The sequence below is a fragment of the Stenella coeruleoalba genome, assembly GCF_951394435.1.
Source record: "Stenella coeruleoalba genome assembly, chromosome: 4".
Taxonomy (NCBI): Eukaryota; Metazoa; Chordata; class Mammalia; order Artiodactyla; family Delphinidae; genus Stenella; species Stenella coeruleoalba.
This window is the reverse complement of record NC_137149.1, coordinates 33,620,139-33,634,536: the sequence shown is the minus strand read 5'-3', so window position 1 is coordinate 33,634,536 and position 14,398 is coordinate 33,620,139. Positions and strand designations below refer to the sequence as shown.

General features: G+C 35.3%; 1 protein-coding gene across 1 annotated transcript in view; it reads left to right on the top strand.

Moving 5' to 3' along the window:
- The window catches only part of ARHGEF38 (Rho guanine nucleotide exchange factor 38), a gene marked incomplete at its 3' end in the record, with an annotated part of 152,975 nt that overhangs the window by 108,145 nt on the left and 30,432 nt on the right, over positions 1 to 14,398 (top strand). Inside the window, exons 6-7 of the mRNA XM_079920519.1 lie at positions 9,798 to 9,997; positions 12,845 to 12,978. Of these exons, the coding sequence (XP_079776645.1) occupies positions 9,798 to 9,997; positions 12,845 to 12,978 (334 nt within the window). The remainder of the gene's footprint in view (positions 1 to 9,797; positions 9,998 to 12,844; positions 12,979 to 14,398) is intronic.

Here is a 14,398-nt window from a genome sequence, read left to right as displayed (position 1 = left end):
TGGTCCTTTCACACACCAGAGCTTTCCTGGCTTCTCTTCAATGACAGTTGATGGTATTGGAGGGGTGGGGGATTGCTGTCTCATTATAAAGCCTGTGGCCCTGGCATTGTGCCTAGGACTGGAGATTCACAGAGCTGGGGGATGAGAGAAGAACTTCATATGCTACACGTCTATTCTACACATACGATGTATGCTACACATATGATGTATGCTACACATAACGATGCTACGGAGAAACCCAAACCAACGTTGTGGCCAACCCAATACTTAGATTTCTTTTCCTAGAGCTTAGGTCTTTATAACCAAAGATTGAGAGACAGAGACAGACAGAAAGAGAGATTCAGAGAAGGAAAGTGAGCAAATTTTAATACATTAGCATGCACAGGGTCCTACATACAGAATACTTGAAACAAACAGCACCTTGTATTGAAATGCTTGCTTAAAAAATTGCACTGGCTTCTGCGGCAGTCCTGTTGTGTGGGTGTTAGCAGGCTGCTTATGCCCCCCTCTAACCCATTCTATACATCAAGAACTCAAAAATAGGAAGAAGAGTCATGGCGTGTGGCTGCATGAACATCAAAGCCACGTTTGCCATGAGTTATTTTCCTTCCTGTTTCTCTCATTCAGGAAAGGAGGCACAGACGCTGCTACCTAAAAGAGCAAAAGGCAATGTCAAATGTTATGTAATTGTTGGGCTCTTCAGTAGCTAAGGCCAAGAATGTCGCAACCAGAGTAGTGCATTTATGAGATGTGGGTTTTAAAATGGCTTCAAAAAAATGTCTTACTTATGGAAGCTGAAAACTGTCTTTTTTTTCACAATCTGCATTTTAAAAAGTACAGAGAAAGGCAAAGACATTTAAAATTTCTAAAATGTTTACTTTGAATTATAATCTTATGAAAACATCAAAACAGTATCAAAGTGACAAGAGTCATAGAATCTTCCACCAAAGGGTCTCCCCCAAAGCATGGGATACAAGTCCCATGTTCTAAAGCAAGAAAAATATACCTATTCTAAATGTACCTCCAGAAATACACTGTTTTATCTTCAATATTTATACTTCTCTATATGCTTCTCTGCCTGACCAGTTATTTCCACCTTTGGATCTCAGGGTTTCATTTCCACCTTTGGATCTCAGGGTTTCAATCAATCTCAAAATGTTATGTTATTTTTTCTTAAGTTTTGTATTTTTAAAATTATTGAAGAAACACTGAAAACATAAAAAATCAAAATGAGGACACAGAAGACAATTGGTAGTCACATTCCAGAGTGAAGTATTTTAACATCACATGAGTCCCTTACTTCCCTGCAATTGTTTTCTCTACACAGACACATGTTGACTAAAATAGGACGGCTATATATTTCCTGTATGTCAACTTGCTACCTCTTTATCAATACATCATGAATATCTCTCTATGTCAGTAAACATAAATCCACATTGCTTTATGACTGCATACTATTCTATCTGATGTATATACCATAATTTAGTTTACCAAACCCTTACAGATACTTGAAGTGTCTGTCTTGCAAAGACTGACTTTACGTGTTCATTCTTATACATGATCTTTGAATAATAGTTTAATTATTTTCTTTGGATGGATTTCTAAAAGTGGAATTGCTAGATCAAAGGGCTTTTGATACTTATTGCCAGATAATTTAAGAAAAGTTGAACTAATTTATAGTCCCACTACCATATATGAGTTGTCCATTTATCTACTACTTGCTAGCACTAGATAAAATTAATGTTTGCATCCTTACAACTTATGGCAATGTAATAGGCCAAAAGTAGCGTTGTATTGTTTTCATTATCACTAAAAATAATCTTGTGTTTAACCATTTGTATTTCACCTCTAATGAATTATCTTTTTTATTGATTGTTCACTTTTACCGAGATGTTTATCTTTTTCTAAAAGATTGATGATGGCTCTTTAATTAGCAAGTGTATTATCTTTTTTCTATCTTATGTACTATGAATAATTTTTCCAGATTATCATTTGACTTTTAACATAGTGTATAGTTGCTTCTGTTTTCATTTTTATCCATTCAGTTTTACAGAGCTAAATTTTAAAATAGATTTATCACTTTTTTCTATTGTAGCTTTTGGATTTTGTATCTCACTTAGAAACCCTGAGTTTGTTTTTAAACCGTAATCCCATGTTTTCACATGGATCTTGTATAATTTCATTTTTAACATTTAAATCTTTGATCTATCTAGAAATTATTTTGGTGTAAAGAATCCATTTTTATTATTTTTTATATGACAAGCTAATTATCACAATACCTGATATTGAATGGTTCCTTTTTTCCACTGAGTAGGAATGTCATATTTACCACATAATTTCCATACATATTTGTATTTATTTCCTTATTTTCTATTTTGTGCTTGATTTCCATTTGCCCATATATGTACCCATATCAAACTGCTTTCATTTTTGCAGCTTTATATTTTAATATCAGGTATAACTAATCTCAGCTCAGTATTATTCCTTTTCAGAATTTTCTTGAATATTCTTGAATGTTTCCTTCTTTAAAAACTTTCTCTTTTGTTAAAATTATATCTACCCATTGTTTAAAAAGCCAAATAGTTCTACAGGATTTAAGAAAAACAGTAGTCTACTGTATAGCACAGGGAACTATATTCAATATTCTGGGATAAAGCATAATGGAAAATAATATAACAAAGAATGTATACATGTGTATAACTGAGTCACTTGGCTGTACAGCAGAAATTAACACAACACTGTAAATCAACTATACTCCAATAAAAATTTTCTTTTAATTAGAAAGAAAAGAAAAATAGTAGTCTCCTCTTCTACCTGCCCCTAAATGCTCCTCACCGAACACAATATTTTCACACATTTTAGTTGACTATTTTGGTATCTATCTTCATGACTCCGAAAAAATTTGGCTTTTCCTTTTTAGGTATTGTGTATTGACTTCCTGCTATGGAAGACAAGAATCTCTCTCTCTTCCCTACCTGATCTCTACTACACACACACACACACACACACACACACACACACATCCCATCTAACCATTCTCCCTATGGAGTTACATTGTAATTTGAATTAGAACAATAATCAGTGCTTGAATTATTATACGTGAATAAATTTCAGAGCTAAACCTTGGAATAAATGGATTACTTGTTTTTCTGGGAGTTAATTATTGCCTTTTTTCCCCCCTTAATTTTCTTTGTACTAATCATTAATGCTGAACTCACAGCCAGTCATCTTGAAGACAGCCAGGTGAATTTTGTATGCTATCAATTTCATCTCCCTGTAAAAGCCTCTCCCAGAGCCTTCTGACCTTTTGAGTTTGGACTGATGACACTGGGCATTACTGTCTTTTAGGAACTCCCCTCCCATCATCTAGACTTTCTCTTTGCCTCTTTCCTGTTTTTAGTAGAGGACATCCTGCAATAGTTTCCCCTATTCATCAAAGAATGCATGGGAAGGAAAATTTTAAGAACTTTTATATCAAAAATGTCTTTATTTTACCCTCACACTTGATTTATATAGTTTGATTTCGTATAGAATTCTAAATTGAAAATCATTCATCTTCAAACTATAAAGGTAATTCGCCATTGTTTCTTTCAGTATTGCTACAAGAAATGAAAATGATTCCTAATTGTTTGTTTTTAACTGTTTAGTTTGTATGTTTCCCTGAAGGACTGTAGGCTTTACTCTGTCCCCGATAATTTGCAATTTTATGGATTCCAAGGTGAGTCCGTTTCATCCATTGTGCTGTGTACTCAGTGAGTTCTTTCAACCTGCTAACTCATGTTCCTTGAATTATTTCATAGATGATTTCCTTCCCATGTGTTTTGTTCTCTCTTTCTGGGACTCTTATTATTTTGATATTGGAACTCCTAGACTGGTCTTCTAATTTTCTTATACTTTCTTCCATTTTTGTATTTTTGCTCTTCTCTCTGGAAAGTTCCTGAACATTTTCTCCAATACTTGTGAGTTTTTATTTCTGCTATTATCCTTTTAATTTCCAAGAGCTCTTCCTTAGTCTTCCAAATGATCTCAAGGTGCCATTTGTGTAGCACCTTAAGAATTATGCTGTTTCTTAACCAGGTTTTTAACTAGTCCTTCTTATTCTAATTCCCATGCCCCTCTCCCTTCACTTCCATAGGTCTCAAGGACTCTAGTTAATGAACCTTTGGAGGAGTGATTAAATAATTGCTTCTCCATATTACTGGTTCTTTCCGGTCTGCTATATCAATTACCATTTGCTCATCTCCTTTACAGTTTCTAAAATTTGTTAGTAGTTCTATATTTGTTTTCAAAGCAATTTTAAAATTATGACAAGTGTTATTTGCTTATTATTTGCATAGCAATATGCAGTTTCCTCTAAAGTTGACTTGTGATGTTTTAAAAGGAGAGTAAATTGAAAAAAAAATCAATACCAGTATAGATGGTTTGTGGCTTCTATAAACTAAATATTAAATTTAAGATATTGTGGCCATAAAATAGAGGAAATTCAAAGTAATATGATCAATAGTTACATGATTAGTTTTCCTTCATTTTCTCCCTCAAATTAAGAAATATAGATATACCTCAATGTTGAAGTATATCTGATTTTTTTTGTTTTCATCAGTTTTTACATTGCTTAAATATCATTTTAATTTTCATTGTGCAACTGTTTTCTTGTACTCGATGCAAAGCTCTTTATAGCAAAACTGGATCCTGCTAAAACAAAGCCAGCTGTGTTTACTTAACTTTGTAATGTTCCAATAATAATTTGTAATGAGATTAGTGTAGCTACTTTCGGTACTAAATATTTGCCAAAGTATTCATGATAAGATAGAGGAATATGAAACAGAATTACAAATTAATAACTACCTTAGTTTTCAGCACAATATGTATGAGGAATTGTTATGCATTTGGTTACTTTTTGCGGGGGAGGCATGTGATAATTGGCTGCTTGGATGAACTGGGTTATATCACATAAGATTCATCTGCCTGGCACAGTGGTCAGAACTCATTCTTACTGGGAGGGATTGGATGGGGTGAGCGTTGTGGCACTGAATGCCTGGAGTGTCATTATCTAGGAACACATCCTCTATCTTTTCTACCATATTGCTTGTCTGTGTGATGTAGATGTCAGAACATCATTGCTCATCACTTGGGCAACTGTCCACCGTGCTTATCTGAAGACAAAGGTATCTGGGAGATTTCTCATTTTTGAGAAAAGCTTTTTTAATATTCGCATCTGTGATGCTTTTAAGAGAAACAGTCATCATTTATTATTGTTATTATTGTCATTTGAAACATAAAAGGGAGAGAATAGAACTTTGATGTCAAAGAGTGATAGAAAAAGAAGTAATTATAAGATCTGGACAGAACTAAAAGGCCTAGGTTGTTGTTGTTTTTTTTTTTAATATCTTTATTGGAGTATAATTGCTTTACAGTGTTGTGATAGTTTCTGCTGTATGACAAAGTGAATCAGCTATATACATATGTATATCCCCATATCCCCTGCCTCTTGCATCTCCCTCCCACCCTCCCTATCCCACCCCTCTAGGTGGTCGCAAAGCACCGAGCTGATCTCCCTGTACCATGCAGGTGCTTCCCACTAGCTATCTATTTCACATTTGGTAGTGTATATATGTCCATGCCACTCTCTCACTTTGTCCCAGCTTACCCTTCCCCCTCCCCGTATCCTCAAGTCCATTCTCTACGTCTGTGTCTTTATTCCTGTCCTGTCCCTAGGTTCATCAGAACTTTCTTTTTTTTTAGATTCCATTTATATGTGTTAGCATATGGTATTTGTTTTTCTGTTTCAGACTTACTTCACTCTGTATGACAGACTCTAGGTCCATCCACCTCACTACAAATAACTCAATTTCATTTCTTTTTATGGCTGAGTACTATTCCATTGTATATACATGCCACATCTTCTTTATCCATTCATCTGTCGATGGACACTTAGGTTGCTTCCCTGTCCTGGTTATTGTAAATTGTGATGCAATGAACATTGTGGTACCTGACTCTTTTGAATTATGGTTTTCTCAAGGTATATGCCCAGTAGTGGGATTGCTGGGTCGTATGGTAGTTCTATTTTTAGTTTTTTAAGGAACCTCCATATTGTTCTCCATAGTGGTTGTATCAATTTACATTCCAACCAACAGTGCAAGAGGGTTCCCTTTTCTCCACACCCTCTCTAGCATTTATTGTTTGTAGATTTTTTTTTTTTTTGTAGATTTTTTGATGATGGCCATTCTGACCGGTGTGAGCTGATACCTCATTGTAGTTTTGATTTGCATTTCTCTAATAATGAGTGATGTTGAGTATCCTTTCATGTGTTTGTTGGCAATCTGTATATCTTCTTTGAAGAAATGTCTGTTTAGGTCTTCTGCCCATTTTTGGATTGGGTTGTTTTTTTGATATTGAGCTGCATGAGCTACTTGTATATTTTGAAGATTAATCCTTTGTCAGTTGCTTCATTTGCAAATATTTTCTACCATTCTGAGGGTTGTCTTTTGGTCTTGTTTATGGTTTCCTTTGTTGTGCAAAAGCTTTTAAGTTTCATTAGGTCCCATTTGTTTATTTTTGTTTTTATTTCCATTTCTCTAGGAGGTGGGTCAAAAAGGATCTTGCTGTGATTTACGTCATAGAGTGTTCTGCCTATGTTTTCTAGGTTGGTTTTTTGACGGATCCTGATAAGCAAGAAAGGAGAGCAGCTCAAAGATACAAGTATATTCTTTAATATATCTGGGCATTTTTTTTTGTAATTAGAAGTTTTTCAATATGTATGTAACAATAGGCCACACGGATAAGCTATCTTATTAAAATTGAGTTTTGTTTGATTGAATTGTGTGATTACATCTATATTTTGATGGTATTTTCAGTGATTTTTATAAGACTAAATAAACTGATATTTGGTGATAGTAAAAAGGAAAACTCAGAAGGAATCTGATCTTATTCATAAGGATAATGATTTCTTCTAATCAAGTTAATACCTTCCATATTCCTGACTTGTTCTTATTTAAGGAATTATTTCTACTTAAGTGTCTAAATTGTTGAAGAATTTATGTTTAAGATATAGAAAGATGTTGTCTGTCGTATTCAAAGGTTTGGCTACTGATATACCATTGGTGAGAAAATCTGTTTTTAGTCATTATTTTTTCAGTATTCATAATAGATTTACATTTTTTCCCAATCACTTCACCCAGTCTTCTTGGAAACCAGTAATATCTGTCTCTCTCTCTCCCTCATTTCCTCTTTGTCACCCTGTCTCCTTAGTAGATTTGGTGCAAATGGGTAGGAAGTACAAGATAAAGTCTATCAAAGCAACTCTTTTTTGACAAAGGAGGCAAGAATATACAATGGAGAAAAGAGAGTCTCTTCAGCAAGTGGTGTTGGGAAAGTTGGACAGCTGCATGTAAATCAATGAAGTTAGGACACACCCTCATGCCATACACAAAAATAAACTCAAAATGGACATAAATGTCCATCAATATACGAATAAAGAAGATATGGTATACATGGAATATATATGGTATAAATGGTATATATGGAATATAATGGAATATTACTCAGCCATAAAAAAGAATGAAATAATGCCATTTGCAGCAACATGGATGCAATTACAGATTATCATACTAAGTGAAGTAAGTCAGAAATTCAAAGACAATTACCATATGATATCACTTATATGTGGAATCTAAAATACGGCACAAATGAACATATCTATGAAAGAGAAACAGACTCACAGACATAGAGAACAGACTTGTGGTTATCAAGGGGGAGGAGAGTAGGGAAAGGGAAGGATTGGGAGTTTGAGATTAGCAGAGGCAAACTATTACATATAGGATGGATAAATAACAAGGTCCTACTGTTTAGCACAGGGAACTATATTCAATGTCCTGTGATAAACCATAATGGAAAAGAATATGTATAACTGAGTCACTTTGCTGTACAGCAGAAATTAGCACAACACTGTAAATCAACTATTCTTCAATAAATTTTTTTAACTTAAAAAAAAAAAAAGTAACTCTTTACTCCCTCACAAGCCTTTATCATTTATTTTGATTTTCCTTTGAAAAATGTTGCCTTTTGGTTTGATTCAGTCTTTGTCTCTATTACAGTATAATCATTTTCTCAACATATGAATAAAATTCAGGACTATTGTGCAATTTTTTTTTTTTGCTGTATGCGTGGGCCTCTCACCGTTGTGGCCTCTCCCGTTGCGGATCACAGGCTCCAGATGCGCAGGCTCAGCGGCCATGGCTCACGGGCCCAGCCGCTCCGCGGCATGTGGGATCTTCCCGGACCGGGGCACGAACCTGTGTCCCCTGCATTGGCAGGCGGACTCTCAACCACTGCGCCAACAGGGAAGCCCATTGTGCAATTTTAAAAAAAAATGTGGAATGTAAAATTACAGAAAATATGAGAAATCTGTCACTTCAGTTTACAAATATTCATTAAGGGAATACTATTTGTCATGCTGGAGATACAGTGGTGACAGAGAAATTGAACATAAATTGGTAAATAAAGGAAAAGGATGATTCCAGATAGTGATTAAGTGCTATAATGAAAATAAAATGGGGACATGTGACAGAGTGACTGGGGTGTGTGTGTGTGTGTCTGCATGTGTGCACTTACATGTGATAATCAAAGTTCCTTAGTTTCTCACTTATCAAATGAAAAGTTCAAGCAGATTCTCTCTAGGGTGCCTTCAGATCTTTTCTAATGATGCAACTTTTCTAATGTTGTTCAATGCTTTTTAGATCCGTTTCACCATTTCAATTATGTGGTCTGTTGTCCGCCCATACAGTACTTGAAACTTAGTAATTGAAGAATGAAAAATCCACCCATCAGGATTTGAAAACAGTGTCTATATTCTGTCTCTTCTAGATAAAAACCTAAAGGAAAACAAATGAGTGTATCCGTGTATCAGAAGGGACTCAAAACACAATTTTCATCCATGTTCCATTTACAGTATCTCTTTATTTGCCTCTTGCATAAAGAGGCTATTAGACATCACTGCTTTCTGGCTGAATGAATTGAATACAGTGGGTTGGACAACAGCATGACCAAGCTGGTAGCTTTTTCATTTCCTGTGAACTACTTGGCCAGTTGGAATGGCTCTAGTCTCATCTCAGAAGCTCCGAAAGGAAGAGTCAGGGGTGACTGCTCACTTTTGTGTAGCCATTTGAAGATCAGTGGGCTAAGAAGAATTCCACATGGAAAGTCATGGAAAGTCATTGCGTAATAGCAATGATTAGTGATAGTGATGATATTAACAATATCTAGAGAATGTTGCATTTATTATAAATCTCTTTGGGGGAGTGTGATAGAACCTCTGAAACACTATAACTTCAACTTCTTAATTTGGTAGAAGAAAGAGGACAAATTATGTTTAGATTTTTAAACGATGAACTTATTCTCCTCACTTAATAATCACAAAAGTACCATCAGGAAAATGCATTTTTAATTCGTTGTCATGGGAAATGCAGTCTAGAATTGTTTCCCACTATTATTATAAAACCTGTTATTAAAAAAACTGTAAGTGGAACATGGTTGGAAATCATGCTTTGAGTTCTTTCAGGTGAACAAATATACTTATTTTCTTTTAAATTTTGTTTAGTAGTAGGATTTTTCAGCCTTGCTTCTTTTTGCCATCCATTGTCCTTGCTTTCATTTAGAAACTGAACATAGCCAAATGGAAGGGGAAAAGGGTGAAAAACAGTTTCAGGATTAATAATAAAAAAAAATTAAAATCACAAAAATAAAAAGGAGATAATAAGACAAATGTTTGTGAAACAGGTATTAATTTATCTCTATTGCAGAGGCAAACCAAACTTACTGGATATGGGCTCTTTGATGATCAAACCAATTCAGAGAGTGATGAAGTACCCCCTATTACTCTGTGAACTCCGGAATTCCACCCCTCCCTCTCACCCAGACTTTAGAGCACTGGAGGATGCCTTTGCTGCAGTGAAAGATATTAATGTAAACATCAATGAACTTAAAAGACGGAAGGATTTAGGTAAGAGGAGATATGATCAATTGGGGGTTTTCCAGTGTTGGAATATTCTGTTCATGTTTTGGAGAATCAGAATGTCTCAGTAGTTACAGCAGTTGCAGTGATAATGATCATTTGATATTTAAAGTTAGAGGCTAGGGAGGAGAGGATGGTTTTGCTTTGCCAGCTAGCTTCAGGATAAGATCATGAGGCAAAAGATTGACAACTTTTTATTGAACAGCCCTATACTCAACCTCTTTTGACCACTGCATGCCCGATGACATACTGTGGGCTGAAGACACCCATAGCATATGATCCTTCTGTTCTTGGCGTTATGCATGGTAGGAAGGAGGCATGGCCTGGTAGCTGGGAGCAGTGAAAAGCTAGAGCTGAAAAGGGGTGGTGAGAAGGGCAGATACAGGTAAGATGGCCCAGCTAACACATCAGGCTTATTTGGTTCTGGAACACAAAGAATGGGTATTTTTTGGCAATTAATTGCTCCACTGAAGGGAGAAAGTATATTTCTTTCGCAAATTAACAAATTATTGTTAACTCTTTGTTAACTAAGGTGTAAAGTTCACCTCTAAAGTAGAATGTAGGTTTCAAAATAGGAGGCACAATTAGATGGTTCCTATCATCTCAGATGTAGTAGTGCATTGGGATAGACCATGGGTCCTCTCTCAGTGTGATTTGTGTCCATAAGTTCTTGATTGGCTTTGTACTTCTAACATTAAATCTCAATTAAACAGTAAAAGCAATGGTAGGACTGTGGAGCTAATTGAACCAACCATTTCATTTATTTTTATTGTTTGTATTTTCTAATGTTTTATTTTAAAAATTGTATATATTTGCATTAATAAAGTGTAACTATAAAGAAAAGTGAAAGTTGTAGAGTGAAAGACACCGTAAACAAAATGAAAAGATAGCCCGTAGACAAAGGATTACTATCTAGAATATATAATTATTGATATTAAATCAGTAAAAACATTCTAATACAAAAAACTTAATAATAAAAATGTGCGATTCACAGAAAGACCAGTAAGTTTTTAAATGCTAAGATTCACTAATAATCAGGGAAATGCAAATTAAAATCACAATGACAGAGTGTTCCCAGCCTACTAGATTGGCAATAAGATTTTTAGTGGATAATGTTAAGTGCTGAATCGCAGTTTGCAGGTGAGAATGTAAATTAGAATCACCACTTCGGAGAACAATTTGAAAATACCTATTAAATTGAAGGTACACGTACCCAAGATACAGAAAATCAGATTCTAGATATTTGAGAAACTGGCTCATATGCTCGTGGAGAGGTATACTAGTAACTAGCATTGTTCGTAATAGCAAAAGATAAAAAAGGAAAACAAGAAAAGAAACAAAGAAATAGACAGTGGTTTGCATATTAATCCAGATAATGGATACACTGTGTTTTATATACTATGATACCAAGAAAACATAAAATTAATTAAAGTACATGTATCAATTAGACAGATCTCAAAAACACAATGTTGAGTTTTTTAAAAAGTAAATTAGCAAGTGACAGAAGAATGAATGCAATATGGTACCATTTTAATAAGGATTGAAAATAATACTATACACCGTATGACTACATATCTACAAAGTAAAGGCGTGAAGATAGATACGGATATAATAAACCCCATAACTTTGGATCACAGATCCCTTTAGGGATCAAAGATGGGGCTCAGAGAAGTCTCAATTGTTATGTGATTTTTTTAAATAAAAAGATTGGAAACAAGGCAAAATGTTAAGATTTGACAAAGCTGGGAGATGGACAATAGCTGTAATAATGTTTTAACTTTTCTGTTTGCTTAAACTCAAAGTTTTAAAGAGGAAAATTTTTCTACTCTCATGATTCCAGTTTGCATAGCTAACATTTTAGTAAGTTCTCTTCAGAATTTCTATGTTTTTTTTCCTATTTTTTTCTTCTTTTTCCTTCTTTCCTTCCTTTTGCAAATGGTACTACAGTTTGCTGGGGCTTTTTAAAAACTTAATTTTATATCATGAACATTCTTCAGGTTAATATGGTCTTCTTTTTCATGGTTCCACAGTATCCCATTCATGAGTATATCATAATTGATTAAACCATACCTCTATGAGTAAACTTTTAGATTGTTTCCAACATTCTGTTCTTAGAAAAAAATGCTATAGCAAACAAAAGTTTGTATGCCTCATTATGGAAAGCAGATTTTCTACACAGACTTCCTGGTCATAGACTATAAATATTTTCACTTTTACAAGACTCTGCCAAATTGTTCTCTACAAAAACTATATTGATTTAATCCATGTCCACAGCGTATAAGAATGCTCCTGTCTCCACACCATTACCAAAACAGAATGTTCAGAATATTTAACATTTTGAACAATATGAGAGGTGAAAATCATGTTAAAGATAAAAAAGTACACCTCAGAGAGGTCACTCAGCTTACCCCAATCTCTCAGCTAGTGGAGAGACCACCCTGGGATGGATCTGAGGTCTTCTTATGTTGGCTGCAGTTGTCTTTCCATTAGTTAGGTCTCGATGCTTCATTCTAGAGACCCTAGGTAACAAGTGTATTGTCTGAGAAGAGAGAGTTTTTTCCAGTATCAGGAATTTCTTTAATGTGCGAGGTAAATGAACCTTGGGCTTTGAGGAGCTCAAGTCCTAGAACAGTTTCTGAAGGTCAGAACAGTGGGGTGGGCGTCTGGAACTGTGACTGGGCAGAGGGGCTGGAGCACATTGCATCGGTACCAGAGGTCCGAAAATCATACAGAGTGTTATCTTAAATATAAATATTAATCTTGAATACTTTGGATGGAACACACACTTTCTGTGCCTCACATGTTCAGATACGTTATTGCATTCTTCCGTTTCAGTTCTCAAATACAAGAAGAACGATGAGGATGAATCACTTAAAGATAAATTGTCTAAACTAAATATTCATTCAATTAGCAAGAAATCAAAAAGAGTGACAAATCATCTAAAGATTCTGACCAGAGGAGAATCACAGGTAATTTTTCTTCTTGGGCCACATACATTTTCCTGGGGAACACAAATGCTGACATTTTTGTGAGATTTTGTTTTATCGTTATCAGAGCTGTTTCTAGAACACACTGAGAATCGAAGTAATTGCCCTCGATGCTGTTCCTTTCTCCCTCTCTCCTCTCTCTCTCCCCCTCCGTTTTGCAGGATATTGAGTGGGGGTTGTTCTGACACTGTCTTAGCTGTGGTGCTTCCATTCAGGAAGAGGACAAAGGAGAGGTAAAGACATAAGGACAGGGATCAACAAGGGATGCCCCAGGAGTTCTGACACCATCAATTAGCACATACTCTCGCCCAAGGCAATGCCCTCCTTTCATCCCTGTCTTATTTCTGCTTTGTAAAAAACCTCATTTCTTTTAGTTCCCTTGATGGTCATGTTATATTTATTTCACCTATGAAAATAATGTTTAGTTGCATACCTTAACATGACTTTTCCTACCTGTTACCACTTTCCTCTTCCCCTACCCCCAGGTGCACATTATATTACTGGGTAACTCTTTGGTGTCAGCTGTTTAGTCTAGCTTGAACCATTTTCATCTCACCCCTAATAAACAGTAAATGGATTAACAAAGGCTCTCCAACTTTAATGTGTATAAGAATCACCTGAGGAGCTTGCTAAACGACAGATTCCAGGGTTCTACCTGGTTCAAAGGTGCAACCTAGACGTCTGTATTTTTACAAAGACTACAGGTATTTTTAAGCTAATTGATCTGGAAATAAGTGATCAATGGAACACACTTTGAGAATCACAAGATAGTAATTCTCAAATTAATTGAGTAATTAGTAATTAATCAGTAATTCATGGCCCAGAGGTGGTAATACAGTGGGCTTCTAACCAAAAGTAAGCAGAACAATTCTTAAGATACTATATAGTACTTTTGCCCCCCTTCTCGTGTGTGATTTCATCCTTTGTTATGTTAGCATCTCTAACAAAGGTTTTTACTTTGAACTAGAGGCAACTGGTTCAGCTCTGCTTTTAGATAGCTCTTCCTATCTACCTTACCCTTTGGCTGCTGTGGTCTTTTTGCTTTTCATTAAGTCTTTGCTGCTTTCGGACCACTAATCTAGTGGAAGAGGAAGTGGCCTCTTCCTCCTCTGAATGCCTAACACACTTAGTGTATCTCAGTCTTGGCACTGTTAATATTTGCAGGAGTCATCACAGAAATTAAGAGCAAAGTTTCTGAATTCATTCAGATCTGGGTTTGAATCTCACTTCTGCCACTTAACAAATATTTGTCTTTGGGCACATAACTTAAATTCAATGTAATCATCTGTAAATTGGGATATATAGTAGGACCTAACACATGAAGTGGTTGTGAGGATTCAATGAAATGATGCTTATAAAGAAAGGACTTAACACAGTGTAAGCATTCAGTATACTGGCTATC